Here is a 21,034-nt window from a genome sequence, read left to right as displayed (position 1 = left end):
TGTTTTCTGATGTCCCTGATTCAACTAACCTGGTCAAACTTCTTCTGCTTCTTCTCCAGGTTTGACACGTTCTGCCTCTGGTTATCCAGGTCCATCAGTATGTCCTCCAGCTCCTGCTGCAGCCGGTTCTTGGTCTTCTCCAGCTTGTCATAGGCAGAGGCCTTCTCCTCAAACTGGGTGTTGGCCGCCTCCAAATCCCTCTGCAGACGTTTCTTGCCCTCTTCCAGCAGCTCAATGTTGCCTGACATTTCCTCCAGCTTCTTCTTGGAGTCTGACAGCTGTGGACAGAGAGAGGGACTTTGTTTACACACTGACTGTGAAAAACAATGACAGAAGGGATCTGGCCCTTGATCTCAAGTAAATTTGCCTCAAATTTGATACCTTTCTTTTAGTGTTCATGTTCCAAGGTCAAGACTAAGTACTTGAGACCTCCTACTTGCATCTCTCAGTAAAAAACGAATGGAAATCCTATTCATTTTTCTCATCATATTTTTTTATTATTCCCCTATCTTCTAGATTACTCCTCAACTCAATGACCCCAGGTGTGACCTCTGACCTGGATGTTGAGGGTGGAGACGTGTCTCTCCACGTTCCTCTTGGCCTCCATCTCCTCCTCAAGCTGCTCCTGCAGGCTGTTCTTGTCATCCTCCGCCTGCCGCAGCTTGGTGGAGAACTGCAGCTTCTGACGTGTCTCCTCAGCCAGCAGCTCCTATAGCAAGCACACCAGGTCAAAGGTCAATACTTTAATTCCATCCTGCTGTCAGAGGGCACTATAGCACGTCACAGGAAAGGTCACATTTGGACTGTATTAACTGGGATTATAACATGCGTTGTTTCCGTTACCTGTGCGTCTTGGACTTGGGAGGTGAGACTAGAAACGTCTTTGCCCAGTTTGATGTTCTTGCCCTCTGCTTCATTCAGCAGGTTAGTCACACTCTCCAGTTCAATCTGTAAGATGAAGGTTGGGGGGAAATACATGGGCATTCATTTTTGTGGTAAAAATTCATACTTTTTGCTTGCAAATGCATATCTTTATTCATGGACTGATATAACTGCTGATAGTCATTTACTGTGATCTTGGAGCAGCGCTCTCCCAGCTCCGCCTTCTGCTTCTCGCTGTCAGTGAAGCGTGACTGCAGGTCGGTCAGCTGACCTTCCACCTTCTTCCTCTTGTGCTCCACGTCTTGCTTGGCCTGGGTCAGCGAGCGCACCTCCACTGTCAGCTCTGACGTCTCCTTCTCCAGGGCTTGTTTAGCCTTCTCCAGGTTTGACTTCACCTAAGGGGAAGAGAGAAAGTAGCCATCAATATCCGATGAAGGACAAAATACTGTACAATAGAAAGGTAAGCCTGGGGGATACTACAAATTTGGGTAAAGTTTGTCTTTCAGATGCAAGAAACAATATCAACTTATTAATAGCTAATATAAATGGCTAAACCAGAAATTACCCAGTGTAGATCTAGAGCAGTGGTTCTCAACCTGAAGCTCGGGACCCCCCAGGGGGTCGCAAGATCATTTAAGGGGGTCGCAAAATGATTTATGGGATAGGAAAAAAGGCCTCCTCTGATAATTAATTAAATGAAACAACCTGATAAGAGAAACTCATTCTTTGTTTGAACTGTTTATAAGCATATGCACACCTGTGATGGCTTTGTTTTAAGGGGTCACAAGCCAAAAAGGTTGAGAACCACTGATCTAGAGCAGTGTGACGGATGTTGAGATACAATGGGTGCAGAGATGAGGCTATGATATGCTACAACTGTATGATAGATACCCAAGTATTTATAGTGGTGTATGAAATAATGGACGCCTACTCGTTTGGACTGCTCCAGCTGCTCAGTGAGCTCCTCCACAGCTTGGGTGTGTTTCTGTCTCATCTCCTGGACCTGGGCCTCATGGGTCCGGTTTTCATCGTCCATGGCTCTCTTCAGCAGCGTCACCTCCTGCTCTCGCTTGGCTCTGCAGGAGGGATGGATGGGTTATGCGGGTTTTTACTGAACAAATATAAAAAAAGGGCTCTTATTTCTTTACCTAACACCTCTATAATACATGGACATTCTGAGGACACAGGATTTTTTTATTATTATGTGCTGTAACCTTGAGCAATGCACTTCTTACTATTCGTTACTCGCAATGTTGGCCATGTAGGAATTTTAGATTATTCTGCTATTCATTGTAAGTTACTCTGGAAATGAGCATCAGCTAAATGCTTAAAATGTAAATATTTTTCAAATGGCAGAATAGCTTCGACTCAAAATGTATATTGAAATTAATAGTGGCAAGTGACATTTTTGCCTGCAGTTTGGTTTATGTCCTTAGTTTGTATATATAATTTATCGACAGGTAGAAAATGGATTTATGAAATTTGATTTATGTTATGGATTGATAACATTAAGAAAATGCTTTGATTTTGAAAAACTTTACCTTTACCCTACAGTTGTAGGGACCTGTGGGTAATTAAAATGGCGTCGCAGGTAGCCAGCACACAGTTTTTCAACCGCTTTTGTTATAGTTCTATGCTCTTAACTTTGTAAGCTTAAAATTAAATAAACTTCCTTTTTGAATCAACTCCTTCATACTGCCACCACCGACCAAGGTAAATGGCCTAAGTCTTCATTCTTACATGGAAAGCGTGTTGTTGTTCCCTGCTGCGGCATCTATTGTGGCTATTGAGAAAAAATGCAGAAGATATACAATTGGAAGTCACAAAAGCCTTTCAGTCTTGTTTGACCAACCTCAGCTCCTGCTGGGTGGCAGTGCTGTCCAGTGTGTCCTCCAGCTCAGACTTGAGGGCCTCCAGCTCCTCCCCGAGGTCCCGTTTGGTCTTCTCTGCCTTGTTCCTGGCCGCCCGCTCAGAGTCCAGGTCCTCCTGCAGGTCGGAGATGTGTCCCTCAAGCTCTCTGATCTTCTTCAGAGCGTTGTTCTTCTGGGCTATCTCGTCTTCTAGCCTGAGGAGAAGAAGAATGGATTGAGAATGACGGTAAGTATGATAGAGATAATATCCAAGAAGTTGAGAGTTGATGTTTACGTGTTGGTATACAGGGGGTGCTGTTTCACCTCAGATACTAAAAGATGACCTAGAGCTGATTGGGTTTGTGGATTCAGGAGTAGGAAAGATGAAATCAGTAAATTGGGACTATTTGAGTAATTAGACAGGAGATAAAACTATAAATGACTGAGTTAGACTTTACCTGGCCAAAGCATTCTGTAGCTCCTCCTCCTTCTTGGCGAGCTGGGCTTTGAGGTCGGCGATCTGGGCCTGCAGGTCAGCTATCTGCTCCTGTAGGTCATTAGACTCTGCCTCCAACTTACGCTTAGCCTTGTCCAGCTCCTGGCGACCCTTCTCCTCCTTCTTCAAGCGGACTAGAAGAGACAGCAGACAGATACCAGTTAGCCTAAATATAATGTGAGAAAAATATCAGAGCCAGAAAGAAATCAAGAATAAGTGACTCAGTGAGGAATATTTCAAGACAAAGGCTGTTTTATAACAAAGCTCCAGATTTTCCTAGCTAGACAAAATATGGCCCTGATTGTGATATTAGTAACAAATGTGCTTAGTTTAACCAGGAGAGTTTTGAGCTTGTTTAATGCATGAAAATGCATAAGAGATGATTACCCTCCAGTTCGGAGATCATGGACTCGTGTTTGTTCTTGAGCTTGGTCAGGTTCTTAGACTTCTCCTCTTCCTCAGCCAGGTTGGTACTGAAGTCTGCGATCCTCTCCTCCATCAGCTTCCTCTCCTACAAAGTCACCATTGTTGTAGGTCATCCATTGATTATCATACACACCAGCTTTAGCCAGCGCCTGATCGTCATAATAAAGCCTCTCTGATCTGTGCTGTATGCCCACGCTTACCTTCAGCAGCTTGTTGTTCTGGTCCTCCATCACCAGGATGTCGTCCTCCAGCTTTTTGATCTTGCCATCACAGGTAACCTTCTCCAGCTGCAGCTTTTGACGGGCATCTTCCTCCTCTTCCAAATGTTCCTCCAAATCCTACAAGAAGAAGAGGATAACACTGTTTCCTCAGTTCCTACTGCTATTTCATCAGATCATACATAACTGAGCACAGAAATAAACATTTTATATTCAACCTTGCAATTGCAGTTCCTCTCAAACTGAGTTTTATGTGCATTTTGGACATCTACAACAAACAAGAAACAGATAGCTAGACCTGCATCTGCTGTTGCATCTTCTTCTTGTCCACCAGCAGTGCCTGAGCACGGTCTTCCTCTTCCTCCAGCCTCGCCTCCATCTCATGCAGGATCTCCTCCAACTCCTGCTTCTTAGCCGCCAGACGAACCCTCATCTCCTCTGCCTCGGCGTACAGCTCCGTCTCTGCCTGAAGCTGCTCCTGCAGGGCATTCCTCTCCTCCAGAACCTGCAGCAGACAGACAGGTAAAGATGTGGCTTAGCTTCATTGTCAGTAGATCAAGTCCAACTGAATTTGGGAATATGAAATGGGCACCCCGAAACAGCCTCAGATGGGAGCTGTGACATCAGGGGAAAGCAAAAAAAGAAAATTGAAGACTAGAGTTTATGAATGTGTTTGTGCCAGTCTTGCAGATTTCGTCCTTTACCGTTGTGTGTTTCAAGTTGATCTCCTTCAGTTCAGATTCAAACTTTACAGCAATGTCTTTGGCTTTCTGCAACTCCTCCTCCTTCAGACCCATCTCTTCCTCCTGACGGGTCACTTGCAGCAGAGGCTTGACCTGTAGTTCAGGAGGATGGACAATATACCATTTTTACAATGGAAAGGCAACATAAAGCTAAGTTCATAACTGTCAATGCAATATGGTCATTTGGCTTAATTACATATATAATAATTTCTAAGACTACATAAAAAAATATGAAGACAGCCTAAAATATGAGATTCTATTGTGTTTTCACTTGCATAAATGTGCATAATGATGTGCATTATCTGACCTTGGTGAAGAGCCTCCACCACTGCCAGTTCCTGAGTTTGAGGTAGGCAGCACAGTTCCTCTGGATCACCTTCATGGCTGTCAACTGCTGTTGCCTCTTAGCAAACGCCCTTTAAAAACACAACAGTAAAACCACCATCACCACTGTATCATGTATGATGTGATGTAGAATGCACAAATTTCTAATCCAATAGAGAAAGAGTACGAAAGAGTTATGAAAGTCCAAGTATAAAGATCAATCAAAAGGGATCAATATACTGTCTCAAAGAATAGACATTTTGACCCGGTGAGCGTAACTGGTAAGAGTTAGTTAAATGAAGTAATGCATCAGAAACTATGCAGTGTATTAGAGGGCAGAGTAGGTGTGAGGATGCTGTGTATTCATACTTTCTGGCCAGGAAGCCTCTGGCCTGGGACTGGAAGGCGATGATGACCACAGTGATCTTCAGATCTCTCTCCTCCTCCAGCTGGGCTAGCACTCCGGTGCGGAAGAAGATCTTACTCTGTCCAATCCTGTACAGATTGGGGTCCAGGTCCAGATGCTTGATCTACACAGACAAGGCATCAGTAAGAAACAGAAGGTGTTGATGTAGGGTACGATCGCCTGCATGTGTATTTTTGGGTTTTGGAACACATCAGTTTACCATGAGGCAGCAGGCTTGTTTGCCATCCATGAAACCTTTGGGAATAGCATTAGCAGCCAGGATCTCATAACTGTGAAGGAAGAAGAGGAGACAGAGAGGTGGCATGGTAGATACGGTGAGAAAGTTTTACACAAATAGTCTTAATTTGAGTATGTTTTTGCACACCATGCACCAATTGTTTTTTACAGGCTAATCCATCCCATCAGATCCCACTCACCGCTGACGGAACTCCTGGAAGACGATTCGATTGGGGAATCCCTGTCGGCAGATACGGATCCCCTCCAGCACACCGTTACACCTCAGCTGCTCCAGGACCAGATGGGCGTCCAGCTTCCCTGCCTGAGGGGAACAGGATCTCATTTTTATTACACTGGTATACGAAACAAATACAAACAATCCCCTCAATACTGAACTGTTATTGGGGGGGAAGCATTATCTGGATACTGATATTTAGGATGTTATGCCTTCAGGAATACATAGAAAGACAGTGGCAAGTTTGACCCTGCCATGAGGCAACAGGTCAATGTGCTGGATGAGTTGTCAATACTGACTGAGAACATGGTATTTCCTCCAGAAACATGTCATTAAATTAATACATAAAAATAACCTTTGATAGCCATCCAAAATCATTTTATCAAGTTATTTTATGAGTATAGAGAGGGAATTGCTCTCTCAATGTGTCAAACAGACTGCAACTTGAAAGGAATGTTGCCACAAGCGATAATAAAGTGCGAATTGAATTAGACTAAATTGGATAAAGCGGAATCCAGTGTGACGGTGTGGCTCTTCAGAGACACCAGGAACAGTGTTAGTGACAGCTTCTTTACCCTCTTCTCGTGGTTGGGGATGATGCATCTGACAAAGTTGGGCTGGGTGTTGTGCAGGGTCGTCATAAGTTTGGCCAGAGACTCCTTGTACAGCTGTCCCACGGTCCGGAACATTCCCTTCTTGGTCTTGGAGGCGCTAGGCATGGAGCTGTCGGACATCTTGGCGATGGTCTCAAGGCCCACCACTCTGTCCACTGGGACACATAACAAAGCGTTACATTAATGGACAAAACAATGTGTTCAGTCATAACAGATTGTTACATTAAAACAATATGTTCAGTCAAGATGAAAGGTCTCAGTACAACTAATGTGTTTTGCTTATATTATAATTGAAGAACTTTATTCCAAAATGAGATATCCACAAATTTGTAAATTTAACACCTATTGTGACAAAAGTATTGTAACAGTCATGTGTTATGACAATATATTTCACTATTAAATATTATTCAAGGTGCTAGTTATTTTAAAACCTTTGCTTACTAAATAATTACAATAGGAAATAAAAACTTCAACTTCAACAAATTCAACTGTTTTTTCAACTATTCAACTCAATATTAACTGTTCTTATCCATTCTCCTTTGCATACACATGCAACCTTTATTGGTGAGATATGTTCAGCTAATGCAAAAGCAGCTGAGCCTATATCTCACCGTCTTTCCACAGGTCTTGCACAAACGGGCTGGAGGAGCTGTTGAGCAGCGCTGTGACGTTGTCGTTCAGAGGGTCCATGTTCTTTGTCAGCCAGGCTGTGGCATTGTAGTCCACCTACAGCCAAAACAACACAGATTTATTTGAGCATTTGTAAAAATATTCTTTAGAATATTTCATAGAACCACATAGTTTTGTTTTTAATCATGTCCCTCAGATTCTGAGAGTGTGAGGAGGTTCAACTATCATACTCACCTTCCCAGCATAGTGAAGCACAGAAAACTCAGTCTTGTCTTTGAGCTGTTTAGGCTTGGCGAATTTGATATGGTTGCCCTGTGTGTTCATGAGTTTCTCCACAAAGGAGACATCTGTGGCTTTGGGGAACCAGCACTCTTCATCCAGCAGGGCCAGGATGCCTGGAGGGTTGTTCTGCAGAAAATATGCAGTTATTACGAGACTGTGTTTCTGCGGGCATGACAGTGCTGATCTCAGTATTTACCTCATAATACTGCACACATTGTATTATATCACAAATATCTATGCTGGGGTCAAAGGGAGACTATGTGGGCTAACCTGTTAACACAGTACATTTGAATGAGCTGTTGTGTTTTCCCTGTGTCTCATTCCCACTCACCGGCCTCTCGATGAGCTCGATGCAGGGCTGCAGGTCGAGGCCGAAGTCGATGAAGTTCCACTCGATGCCCTCCCTCTGGTACTCTTCCTGCTCCAGGATGAACATGGTGTGGTTGAAGAGCTGCTGCAGCTTCTCGTTGGTGTAGTTGATGCACAGCTGCTCAAAGGAGTTGTCCTGCGATAGTGGGAGCGGAGGAGAACAACCAAAAGGCAGAATTGAAGACAAATATGATGCATACAATATATTATTGTATATTGCATATTCACTTCACGTGGAAAAAATTCTATGTACATTCTCACATCTAAAAATTGTTTTTGCATTCACTTTGTAATATTTCACGCTACACTAATAGTAGAATTTCGTCTTCCTACAAGAATCATGTATTACATTGTTTACTCCCTGAAAGGAGCGTTAGACATGACACCTCAGCTTAGTGGTTTCTGATTCGTCTGTGAACAACACTCCTCACCTCAAAGATCTCAAAGCCGGCGATGTCTAGGATCCCCAGGAAGGAGGCTCCCTGGCGCTTGGTCTTGTCCAGGGCCTTGTTGACGCGGCCCAGGAGCCAGCGGAACAGACGCTCAAACATGGCCTTGGCCAGGGCTTCAATAGCAAAGTCAGCCTAACACACACACGCACAAACACACAGACACCATAATTGATGTGAGACCAAAGTAACAAAGATGATTTAAATGCAGTTGGATGAAAGGTGTGAAAAGCGTTCATTAGATACAATATACATTTTCCTGTTCATATGGTTTGGCACAGTTCACCCATCCCAGTACCTGCTCTTTAGTCTGGGCCTTCTGCACCACCTCTCTGCCCACTTTGATTCGGGGGGTGAGGATCGCACGGGTGAAGTCTGTCACATTGACGCCCTGCAGGTGGCAAACCTTCTGGGCCGCTGGAGAGAGAGGGAGAGAGACATGTTTGTTGGTACACTTAAACATTGAGTCATATATTTTTTTTTCTTTCTTTCTTTCTTTCTTGCTTCCTTCTACATATTTGTTGCTTGTATTTTGGGAACGTAAACAAGAGCAACTGTACAGTTTGCCACATGTCAGCTCTGCAGTGGGAAAAAATGACAACTGCACAATATTTGTATTAGTGGAGGGTAGTGGTGTCTAACCGGTGTTGTCTGGCATGGTGGCCTGCTCCTGGTTCCTCTCTTTCTTGAACTCAATGTTTCCCAGCTGCATCACTGTGGAGCAAACCTTCAGGATACCTGGAGCACAGAGGAGAGACACACAAGCATGAGTTAGCTTCACAGAGAAATATCCACAGCGGCAACACATGGATTTCACATTGCAGACGAAAGCATTCACCACTATGTATCACTGTGTTTTACTGATGTGACAGAATCGATTAGACTAGACTAGAATAGATAAGACCAGACAAGACAAGAGTTATCACTGGTACCTATTCTCTCATCCTCGGTGAGGCCCATGATGTTCATGGCCTCCATGGTCTCTTCGTACATCTCATCGTCTTGCTGGCCGGTGATCTGGACGTGACCCGCACTCAGGAAGCGGTAGTTACTGAAGGGCTCCAGCAGAAGTTCCTCTGGAGATAAAACACACAGGCTGGAAGAGTCAGTGATTTCTCTTTGTGGCTCTCGCCAGTGTGCGACTGTCGTGTGCTTTCCCAGGCTCTGGTGTACAATAAACAGAATACCTAGAGCTTTGAGTTTTCTTGTATTGCTTACTATCATGGCAATGACAGTGTATCAGTATCAGTCACCAGCATACAGCAGCAGTTTATCTCAGCCTTAACTTGACATACATATCACTGTTGTTGTGTGAAAACCTTTTAACTCCAATCTTGGTGACTTTCATGTTTTAACTTCAGCTGAAGGATTACATGCTCCTATATGAATTGAGAGAAGTCTGCAACCTCAAAGATGCATGGTGGTCAGTGTGAAAGCAAGGCTGTTTTTCTTAGTTACTGAAAAGTTGACATTTGGGACATATGAGGTTTTCAATCAAGCGGTAGTAACTGTTCCACAGGATGTAGTATTACCAGGTTTATGGAAGAGCGACAACCGAACACGAGCAGCGGATCTAACAGAATTGTCAACACTAAACTTATCATATACATATACAGTATATATATCTATTAGATTTATCTGCATCTTACCACGCAGCTTGTCTTTGACACCGGCAATCATGTAGTAGAAGATGTGGAAGGCTCTTTCTGTCTTGGCCTGTCTGATACAGCGAGACTTCTCCAGCAGGTCTGATAGCATTCGGCTGTTAAAGATGATACACTCTGTGCTCAGAGTAAGTTATATGAGGTGTCATCTGCCCTCTGCCCCATTGTCTTTTAGGTGAAAAACTATGTGCTTTTTTTGTTAATTCATTTTATTTGTAGGTTACTGTAATGTCTGCTGTTAAATATCTGAAAGGTATGATCACTCATAAGTTAACCTACAATGATGAAATGTAAGTTAAATACAGTGACACCCTAAAATAGAGTGATAGTAATTAAGGTGATATCATTCTATGGGAATGTTAAGCTGCAACTGTGGCTCTCTCTCTCTCTCTCTCTCCTGCTCACATAGAAACACACAGACACACACACACGCACACACACACACACACACACACACACACACACACGCACAGACACACACATGATATCATTATCCAGGTGTCAACAACCCCACTGTATTTACCTTGAGGGGCAGCTGACATCTCTCACATGGAATGTGTGAGCAGCCGAATAAAGCCATTTTACACCCGAGTTAATGTTTACAGATCAAACACTGAAGCAAGCCGTTTTTTCCCAGTGTGAGAAACAAATCTGGACAAAGTGTTATCACAGATTATTACAACATTATGTCAGGATACAAGTCTCAATGTTGGCTCCAACGATGTAGCCGGTCACATCAAAGTTGATGCGGATGAATTTACCCTGCGGGAGAGATGAGGCATGAAGGAGCCGAGGTTCATGGATGGACTGGTATGATTTACACAACATTTACAAGATATAAATTACAGAACAGCTGGCTGGTGCACTGAATAAAAGTTTAATGGGCCAGGAAGAATCATCTAACAATAGAAACATCTATAAGGGAAACCTAACATTAAGCTGTGGTCCCATAGATACAGTAGCATGCTCAAAACATCTACTTCTGTAATAGCAAACTCACAAATCGAGAAGAGTTGTCATTTTTGATGGTCTTGGCATTTCCAAAGGCCTCCAGAATGGGGTTTGCCTGCAGGAGCTGCTTCTCCAGCTCCCCCTAGTGAGGACAGCGATGTACAGAAATATCACTAATACACATTAATTGGTCATTTAGTGAGGTGGGATGGGACGGGGTGGTGCATGGTGGGGACGGGGCGGTGCAGGGCGGATATGGGGTGGCGTGGGTCGGAACAGTCTACCAGTAATAACTTAAGATAAGATAAGATAAGATGAACACAAAGATAAATCCTACGGACAAACAAAACCTTCTCCAATAATCAGCTGATGAGTACCCATTCAAGTCGATTTACATCTGGCTTTAAAAGCACAATATTAATTCCTTACTAATCCCCTAATCTTCTTTGAGACTCTTCCATATTATGTACAGTACCTCAGCCGCATGAACTAACAAGCCGACTTCTTTCACTATCAATTTTCCTCCACTTGAGACGATCTGGGCCGGATTGTTAAAATGAGCACAAGTTGCTGTTGATGATGCGGAAACAAAGAGGGGGATAGAAGAGAGAGGTTATGCAACAGCGCAGAATCTTTGATGAATCGCGTCAAATTCTTTGCATTCACTATGTAAGTATGCGATTTAAGATGATTCTGATTTGTAAACAGGCTTCTGGAGATGTGTTTTGCTTCCAGAGTCTGTGGACGGAGCAAGGTGATGGTCGGTAACTGAGCCGGACACCCCTTCACCCAGCATCGAGCTAATCCACCTGATCAAAGGGGCCTGCATCAGCCTAGCTTCAAGGTCAGGCACAGTAGACCTCCTCTCTCTGAAACACTCCCTCCCTCTCTCTTAAAAAGACTCCCTTCAGCCACTCTGTGAACAGGCTGAAACCATGTAGAGTAGAAGAACATGAGTTTTCTGATTCAAAATGTCAGGAAAGATGAGGAAAACAACGATGAAGATAAATTATTTACATGTTCAGAGGTTTGCTAACTTTATGTCAGTCACACACTCTTTTCTTAGCTGGACTGGATGGATGGATCAGTTCTTATTGTCAGTGGTAGACACAAAGACAGACTGTAAAATCACTACAAACTCTTAAAATCCACAGTTCTATTTTTAATAGTTTGAGAAAAAGAGGAAAGATACAGACCAGCCGATCAGGTACAGTTCAGTTCAGAGTTGGCAAAGGAGAGAGGAGCGTCCAGTTCGCTTAAGCCACTGAAGGAAAGAAAGGAAAGAGAAAAAAGAAGAGAAGAAAAACAGAGCACAGGGAAATGGCAAGGAAAGTGACAGGCGATGGGAAGGATTATACTTTAACACATTGTTTAAATACTCAAGCAGACAGACAGATAAGAGCAGGAGGTCAAGTCAAAATAGAGCCTGAGAGAAAAAGAGAACGAGGAGGAGAGAAAGCGAGAGACAGAGAGAGAGAGAGAGAGAGAGCAGGGAGAGCAGATGAGAGATTGATCCAATGCTATTTCTATTCAGTTGAGGTCCATGGGAGCCTCGGAGGTCCCACCCAGGACAGCATACAATCTTCAGCGCTTCCTCCGAGGGTGAGCAGGTCAATGGCAAAGACAAACTCTGCTTTGACCTGGAAATTAATCCTTCAGGTTCCTAAACTAACACCAGACCAACACCGCAAACCATTAAATTCCAGTCACAGCAGTCAGGACCCAATCTTACTCAGGCGTGACCCGGCCTGAAGTCTAAAAAGAGTTTTAAATCACAGCTTAGAGAGGGTGACTGGGCACATTTAGGGGGGGGCGACCTGGTTAGGGTGTTGAAAAGAAAATAAAGTCTCGCTTACATGGGTGTTTCACAAACTCCACACTGTGCAAACCACAAGATCCACTAAACTCTACCGGAAAAACAAGACGGCCATGCTCCCCGTCGGAGCAAATGCCACAGTAGTGGATGAGGGGGAGGGAGGGAAGGCGGAGGAGGGGGGGGGGGGGGGGGGGTGTGTGTCTGTGGCAAAACAGGACGTAACGTTGTTTGATAGACAAGAAGAGGAGATGGGCATGCTCACACTGTGCTCGTTGATCTGTGACAGACCCTTTCACTGCCAGAGAGGCTCCAATCTCCCTCCGCTAGCAGTGAAAGGGTGTTTCGTAGAAGACGGATGAAACAAACCTCAACATGATGAACCACTATAGGAGTATGCATCAGTAACACCCTGAATTTAACATTTTTATAGATTTGAAGTCTATATAATGATTATGATCATGCAGTTGAAATCAGTCGAGAGGGCACTCTTACTCTCGTAGGGCAAGATTAGCATCAGATGAAATTACAAATGTTAGGGTAAAAACCTGTGTGCTGCTTTGAACAGTAAGATATGGGATCTTGACCAGAGAAGACCCTTGGTGTAAGGAAACAAAAAAAGTATTTCTGTAACTCAGTGACACTATCTTTCATGCATTTTTTTTAGCCTGAGGAAGGAAAACACGCAAACACCACACACAGAAACACACTCCAGGCATTCCCCTTTACTCACGTAGGCAAACTGTGATCCTGATTGTTGCTATTTGGAGGAAATGGCGATACAGGATTAAATGGGGCAGTTTTCCTACATACCGATCACCTCTCCCATAAGAGTGAGGGAGATCCCAACTTTTTGACACACAATGATCACTGTACATGGATACTTACAGCACTGGTGTCCTTCTTGCCTTTGTGCGAGGAGGCAACAACAGCGAGATACTGAATGACCTTCTTGGTGTTTTCTGTCTTCCCTGCACCAGACTCCCCACTAGAGACAGAGACGGACGGCGAGAGAGAGAGTATGAGAGGGAGAGAGAGGGTTAAAAGAGGGACGGGAGATAGTAAAAGAGCATGAAAAAGAAGAGGAAGATAAACAGCACTGACAGGTTCACTGTTCACAGGTCAATAACTCAGTTTAATTGAACTGAAATCATGTGCAGAGGAGATCGACCAAACCATCGCCTGTTCAGTCTGTCCACTATACACTGATCTCTGTATGACTATATAAGATCATAAAGACCCCAGCTACCATAATAACACATACTTATCCTGAGTGCAGTTTTACAATTAAGATTACCTTCACTTATCACTTTACATAATCCACACACATCTATGGGAAAAATGTGTTCTAAATGTTCAGATTTTCAAACTCTCAACTTAGTTACAGAGCTTTAGTCAGAGAGTGAATGGCTGATTATGATCTACAGACTACACAGAAGTTGACTGTCAACTTCGTAGTAGCAAAGTCATAACTTTTACGATGTTTGCAAAAGTATTAGGATTTGTACAACAGCTAAACCAGAACCACCGACAAATTGAAAACATTTGCTATCTTTCTAATCAAATCATTATTTGGAATTTTCAAACAGAAGCAAGAACACTTTTTTTCCCCCTAGAGGCCCTTGATCTTGGATGCTTAGAAAGACGAAGTTGAACGATCCCAGACCCATCGGCCAGGCGTCCGGCACACACACACACACACACACACACACACACACACACACACACAGACATGGGTCCATAAAAGGCAACATGTGTATGGGATGCACCATGGCTCTGTCTTCGGTCTTGGCAGCTCTAAGAGGAATCTAATTACTCTGTCCTCTGTTGAGGCCTGGTAAGGACACACAGCATCCCGGTCTCATACTGCAGCTGCATTTTCACAGAATCGACTCTGATGGGACTCTGTGTGGAGTCTCTCCTCTGGATGATCTGTCAAACTGTCACTTCTGTCTCTACTGTCTCAGCAAATCATCGTCAGTAATCTCTGGACTTTGCCTATCTTTAAGATGTTGCTTCACATCAGTTACAATCATCAGATTATGTGAATGGATATCACATTTATGTAATATCTCACCATAAGGGCCCTTTACTTCTGATGATGGAAAAGTAGATGGCATTCGATGCTTAGCAACCGCAGCCATTAACCACCTACCATGTATAAATTGTATAAATAAAGGTAGGGCTAGTTAATCTAAGTCTTAGAGAGTTTAACATCTAAAAACTGAAGTGATGATACAATTACCTCCCATCTTGGGCGGAAAGTGACACTAATCATAGCAGGCTCTTGGACACAGAACAGGTCTAGATCAGTGTTTCTACGACAGGAGCGAGATAATGGGGGTTTGGGGGGTTGTCAGACAATTTGGGGGGTCATGAGATAATTTATGAGATAGGAAAAAAACATATTACTATTATATAAACTTATTATCCTGTCTATGCCTGTTTTTTCTCAAATTTTAGCTTATTTCTTGTGAAATACTGAACAGTTTTCAGCCTCCTCTGATAATGAAACTGTTCACCACTCTGCATATACAGCCTGTGGCGGGGGGTCGTGAGTAGGCATCGCTTCATTTTAAGGGGTCACGAGCCAAAGAGGTTGAGAACCTCGGGTCTAGACAGCACACACACTCGTCCCCTGGTCTCCCACAGAGCTCCCTAATCCTCAATAATCAGTGTTACAGGGTACAGTGGAAAACCCCCTGCATTCTGCACAGCTAAGTCAAGGGGATTCCTCTGGATGCCTTTAAACCCCCAGCAGCATTGGGATAGGCTGTGGATCCGCGCTCTTCAACAACATCCTGCCACTTTATAGTTAACATGTTGATTCCATCAGTCCAGTTTTACTACTGTATACACACAATGAATATTAGACAAAGGAAACTGGTGACCCTGCTGAAATGAAATGTCAAGATCTTGAGAATGGATTTTGTAGGCTCCCAGCTATTTCCCATGGCACATTCTTGGTGTCTGAGGAATAAATCCCTAGTGTGTATATCTGTTAAATTCCTTCGATCTAAAATTTTGCATAATGTCACTGTTGGTTGAAAACCTCCTATATCCAAAATGTTGACTTTTCAGGAACTAACATTTCTGAGTTTATCCAATTTGGTTTGACAGGGTTTTAAAATTTTCTCAACCCATAGACGATCATGTAATCCTTCAATTGAAGTTAAAACAGGAAAATCTCCAAAACTTGGAGTTACAAGATCTTCATACATGACAACAGTGATATAAGCCATAAAGTCCACACAAATCAAACTGATCCTTATCTTAAAAGGCAAAAGAGGGAATACAGCTCATAGTTTGTAGTCAAGAAGGCTGATCTCCCCAAAAGAATAGTCCAAGGCACACTTCTTTGTTGAAAAAGTAAAAACGTCTTTAATTTATGGGCTACGCCTAGAGGATGAGCTTTGAGCTTTATTCCCTCTTTTGCCTTTTGAGGTGTAAACCTTGATTCCAAACAGCACCTTCCTTGATACTTGGTAAGCAAAGCAGCGCTCCTCAGCCTCATTTACACTATGATCCTTATCTTAGTTCACAGTAGCCATCCATGGACAATGAACTAATAAAAACGTGTTCCATATAAACAAATACTTTGTATAAACATCATGCCATAAAGATTGTAATGCTACTATAAATGGTGTTCATAAAAGTACAATACCTGACAAAAGAACATGATAGAAGACCCAAGACTAATACTGTAAACATACAGTATTTACATTTTAGGGATTTGGGTGCTGCTGTTGGACGCATATTGACTGTTGCTGGGAGACATCACAACTGTGCGGCTTTTGCTATTAACGGTAACGACTCCCTGTGGTTGTTATGGAATATTTATGAAGCAAATGTTGTCTTCCCACACTAACTAACAGAGAGTCCTGCCGGTTCAGATGTTTTTACAATATATACACACGCATATACACACACGTACGCACACACACACACACACACACACACAGAGGAGAATATCATACATGACATTCCATGTACTGCACCAGAAACTTTTCTCCCATATATGGCTCCGAAGGCATGCTCAGCACCAGCCGTAGTTCAAACCGAAACATTTAAAGTGACTTTGCTCTGGCCTGACTGATGTGCCAGAGAGGCGGAGTTTGTGTTTTGGCTCTGTTGTGTCACGTCGGCTCTATCAATCTTAAACAAAAGTATTTTAAAAGGTTTTCTCACCTCGGGAACTACTGCATATCCTGTTCAAAACTTTGCTTGTACACCATCACTGCAAACCATTAAACTACCAACAAACAAACAGGAAGAAATACAACCAAACTTGTCTAAATTCTCCCTCTGATAGACAATGCTTAGTAGTTGAGGAAGTGGTCTGATGGGATCAAAGAATGTGCTGCATCCTGGCATCAATCAGTTTATAGCAGACAGAGCCTTGAGCAGATCACTGAGGAGGAGCCCTTCCTCTCATTTCCTTCACTGGGACTGCTGGATGCTGGGGAAGGTGCTGCTGTTAACTCAGAGGAACTGAAGGAACGACTGCAAGCTGAAGTTATCAGAATTACACCGGTAACATATTTAAATGCTAGTTTAGTCCTGAACGGTGGGTGCATACCAGCCAACTTACAATGAGTGTATGGCAAACTAGGCTACAGTGGAGTAAAACACAGAGTCCACCTATAGGGTGCACATGTATAGGTGCACATGTATAGGTGCACCCTAGGCATCAGATGCGTCATGTGAGGCATCCTCAGACTGCAGCAAGTCTACTGGAACTGCACAAATATACAACATAAGGGCTGAGAGTGGGCAATTTGTGTGTGTAGAGAGTAACTAAATAGCAATGATCCCTAGAAAAAGTGGAGAATGCACATTGTTTTGGTGTATGACCTGGGCATACGTGCACAATCCCTACACAAAACAAAAAGCTTATTACTTTGTGTACTGTGTCAAAGGCCACTCACACACAAAGGGAAATGAGTGAATGGCCACTTTATTTTCTATAAATTAAAATCAATTTGAGGCCAGTGCAAAGTTCAGGCTAACATTGCTAAACAAAGGGAGGCTGTTTCTCCCTGGACGTCCAATCCCCCAAAATTCTCAATCATCAGTTTAAAACAAGTAAACAAACAAAATGGAGCCCAAACATTTGGAGAGCTAATCTAGTTCTCCCATCAGGATACAGGGCATACTTCCTGTCCGTGGGTCTTTGAGGAGAGCGAGGGCCGACCCCACAGCCCTCTGGGAGCGTTCCCACTGCGGACGAGCGCACAGCCACTTTGGCACCACTTAAATACAGCGCATCTTAATGGCATTACAATCTGATAAACTAAAACACTGAGCACCCATCGCCAGATTTTAAGAACACAGCTGCTCCAACATCCTCAAAAAACTAGCGGCATCACATTCCAGACGGTTCCTCGTTAGCGCAGTTCAGCCGGTGGAGGCTAGCTGATGCGAGACCACAGAGGTATCTCATTTGTTTTACTGTGTGTTTACAGAAGCATTATGTAACTGTTCCTCCCCACATACAGCCCCCTTCCTTCTAGCATTCTGCAATGTGACGTCTAGGAAAAACTTGAGCGAAAGACAGCAAAGGTGCGTTTGGAGGTATTTTCACTTACGTGCAGAGAATGGACTGGTCCTCACGGTCTGCAGAAACAAAAAAAAACACAAAGTTATAAGGTTAGATCATATTGACTGATACTAGAAAAGTATGTGAGTATCAAGATGCACTGTACATTAACATGGAGGCATGTTGCTTATCAGGCATAAAGGCATGAAACTGAGCTGGTAAAGCAAAGTGCTGTAATTGCAGAAACCGTGTATAAATGTATATTATTTTATGTATTATAAGCTCTCTTGTCTGTCTAAGGATATGTGCACAGTCATGTACAAAACCTCAGTACATTTCTGTACATATAGCACATAAAACCACAAGCTTTTCTCCAGGGAAAAAAATCAATCAAGTGCTCAACTTAGACACAACTGGGAGTTACTTCGAGGCTTAGGGGAGACTGTGTGATTTGTGAGGGCTTTCCTGTGCCTAAAGATATATGTAATTCCTACAAATACTTTGATTTTAACCATGAAATTCAACTCTCAATGTGCTGAGCAATGAGTCATTACGCGATTTCCAAAAATAGAAGTAGTTCATACTCCTTCGAGGATACGCTGAGCCCATGTAAGGCTATTTTGTAACTGAATCCAGTCAATACGTGCCACCCCAGGGTCAATCTGGGGTGCACTGTTGAAATTTCACTATTATTAGATCAATTATCACAGGAAGCATCCTGGGGTTTAGCTCAATGAAAACATGACATCTTAGAGCTATACTGCAAGAATGCAAGAAGCACCCAGAGGAAGGAGAGAGAGAGAGAGAGAGAGAGAGAGAGAGAGAGAGAGAGAGAGAGAGAGAGAGAGAGAGAGAGAGAGAGAGGGTCTGGTTGTGCAGGACACACACTATTGCAGCGCACGGCCTTCCTGAACTGTAAACTAGCATGGATGCTATTCCTCGGTTTGGACAGGACTTGGCTGGGTTCTCTGCAGTTCCATTGGTTCCATTCCTTACATACACACACAACATGCTGTCTGTTCCCTCTTTTCACTTCCTAATTAAGGCAGATGGAGAGAAAGAGAGGAGGAGAAAGGTAGAGGGAGAGAGAGAGAGATAGAGAGAGAGAGATAGAGAGAGAGAGAGAGAGAGAGAGAGAGGCAGCCAGGGCGGTGAACGCTTCGAAAACAGATCCAAAAACAACACTGACACCAAACTCAGACACTAAAACTCACTGGGGTGAGGAGGGGGAGAGAGAGAGATACCAGCTGCAGGAAAAACAACGCTAAAAGAGGAAAAGGCAAAGAGATTCTCTAGATTTCCATCTGTGGGCTATTCTTCACTGCAACGTTATCTAAAACCATATTTTAGAGGAGCTCATCCAGTCAAGTGAAGCTGAACACCTGACAGGCTTATCAAAGCCTCTCCACCTGTCTGACGAGTACTGTAAATATTCTCTTTACTGCAGGAGCACAGACAATAACATGCCAGACATCCGCTACAGTGAAGCATTTCAGGGGGCAGCAGTCTCCCTGCGGGAATTTCACATTTTTTATCTCCTCGACATCAAAGACCAAAGCTAATTCTGAGGAATGGGATTTCAGCCAAGAGGACAGGGAGAACATTTTAGAGTAATGTCCAAGACTCACTGCAATCACAGATAACAACGCTTAACAGAGTGTAGAATACTGGATAATGCATAGGATTGTTATCTGGATTTGCTGTGATTACGCACACCACTTCCACTCTTAACACCATTGATTTCTCAGGCTGTAGCACTTAGTGTCGAACATACAGCGTCATTAGTCACTACATCGTGGGAAATCCCATAAACAATAACAACCCCCTGCCTGCCAAAATATTTTGAAATAAGGGTTCATTAAGGGTTCATAGTAGTATGGCTTTAGTCTCTTGATATCTGAAGAACCTTGTTTGGTTCTGAGGGTTAAGTCTCTTAAAAGAAAACTTTTCTCTCGTTCATAGGAACATTAACTAAGCAAAGAAAATTGAGTATCTGACTTATAGGTAGATTTGGATAGATTCCTCAAGGGTTGTAGACTACTTACAGATGAATAAATAAGCTTTTCATATCTCTAAGACTATATCGTAACTTAAAATAGTTTATTGGTCTACTTCAGTCATTTAATCATTTTAAAGCTTCAAGAAACCAAAAAGAAAATACATGCTTGGCTGTCACATATCATCAGCCTTTCCATCACAAGCTCCATTAAATCTTGTCTTTGGATTAAATACGAGGCCTTTAAATAAAAATGATTGTGATGTGGGATCAAAATATCCCAAAGAACAGCAAATCAGAAAACTTTTTCAAATGTGCTGTTTGTCAGATCTTAGCAGTAGTAACTTCACCACCATCGTTGTTTCTGCATTTAGGTTCCAAGCTACATCACAGACCTTTTAACCCCGTGTGAGCTGGATCACAGCCAGGTTCCGATTGGCTGTTCCAAAGTCTGGATTAAAAACAAGAGCTGATCGAGCCATTCCCATTACGACTCCTAAACTTTAGAACGACCTGCTTTAGGAGCTCAGGCTGAATCTGTATCATCTTCACTTCTTAAGACTCATTTTTAAAGACTTGCTTTTATGTGATGATTTTTTATTGTGTTTTTGACCTCGCTTTTATGGTTTACTTTCATCTTTCTTACCTTGCTTGCATTGCTTTTGCTGTTGATTTTATCTGTTTTATAGTGTGTTTTTTTACTCTGTCGTAAAGCACTTTGTAGCTGTGTTTTGATAATATAAGGACATCCACTGGTGTCAATGATTTTGTGTATCTTATTTGCTAAGTGCAATGAAGTGATGTGAATTCAAAAGCTGAGCAACCATGAATATAAACATTGCAGCTGTATGGGTTCTCCTGCAGGGATAAGCTTAAGAACCTATAAAGATACCAACACTTTTTTATTTAC

The 21,034-nt window shown here is 42.9% G+C and overlaps 1 protein-coding gene across 3 annotated transcripts in view; it reads right to left on the bottom strand.

Moving 5' to 3' along the window:
• Positions 1-21,034, bottom strand: part of myh11a (myosin, heavy chain 11a, smooth muscle) — a 35,722-nt gene that overhangs the window by 6,663 nt on the left and 8,025 nt on the right. For all 3 annotated transcript variants that reach the window (XM_071913927.2, XM_078282570.1, XM_078282569.1), the window contains exons 4-31: positions 18,178-18,205; positions 13,478-13,577; positions 10,826-10,918; positions 10,524-10,587; positions 9,811-9,909; positions 9,094-9,237; positions 8,804-8,899; positions 8,460-8,578; positions 8,144-8,296; positions 7,675-7,848; positions 7,296-7,469; positions 7,043-7,157; positions 6,393-6,586; positions 5,783-5,904; positions 5,566-5,635; positions 5,309-5,469; positions 4,923-5,031; positions 4,577-4,708; positions 4,171-4,377; positions 3,855-3,992; positions 3,616-3,739; positions 3,191-3,362; positions 2,735-2,947; positions 1,814-1,958; positions 1,071-1,277; positions 844-948; positions 557-709; positions 30-278 (exon numbers count right to left, since the gene is read on the bottom strand). In XM_071913927.2, the coding sequence (XP_071770028.1) occupies positions 30-278; positions 557-709; positions 844-948; positions 1,071-1,277; positions 1,814-1,958; positions 2,735-2,947; positions 3,191-3,362; positions 3,616-3,739; positions 3,855-3,992; positions 4,171-4,377; positions 4,577-4,708; positions 4,923-5,031; positions 5,309-5,469; positions 5,566-5,635; positions 5,783-5,904; positions 6,393-6,586; positions 7,043-7,157; positions 7,296-7,469; positions 7,675-7,848; positions 8,144-8,296; positions 8,460-8,578; positions 8,804-8,899; positions 9,094-9,237; positions 9,811-9,909; positions 10,524-10,587; positions 10,826-10,918; positions 13,478-13,577; positions 18,178-18,205 (3,860 nt within the window). The remainder of the gene's footprint in view (positions 1-29; positions 279-556; positions 710-843; positions 949-1,070; positions 1,278-1,813; positions 1,959-2,734; positions 2,948-3,190; positions 3,363-3,615; positions 3,740-3,854; positions 3,993-4,170; positions 4,378-4,576; positions 4,709-4,922; positions 5,032-5,308; positions 5,470-5,565; positions 5,636-5,782; positions 5,905-6,392; positions 6,587-7,042; positions 7,158-7,295; positions 7,470-7,674; positions 7,849-8,143; positions 8,297-8,459; positions 8,579-8,803; positions 8,900-9,093; positions 9,238-9,810; positions 9,910-10,523; positions 10,588-10,825; positions 10,919-13,477; positions 13,578-18,177; positions 18,206-21,034) is intronic.

The sequence above is a fragment of the Centroberyx gerrardi genome, chromosome 3, assembly GCF_048128805.1.
Source record: "Centroberyx gerrardi isolate f3 chromosome 3, fCenGer3.hap1.cur.20231027, whole genome shotgun sequence".
Taxonomy (NCBI): Eukaryota; Metazoa; Chordata; class Actinopteri; order Beryciformes; family Berycidae; genus Centroberyx; species Centroberyx gerrardi.
The sequence above is the reverse complement of the archived record's forward strand: the minus strand, read 5'-3'. Positions and strand labels throughout refer to the sequence as shown.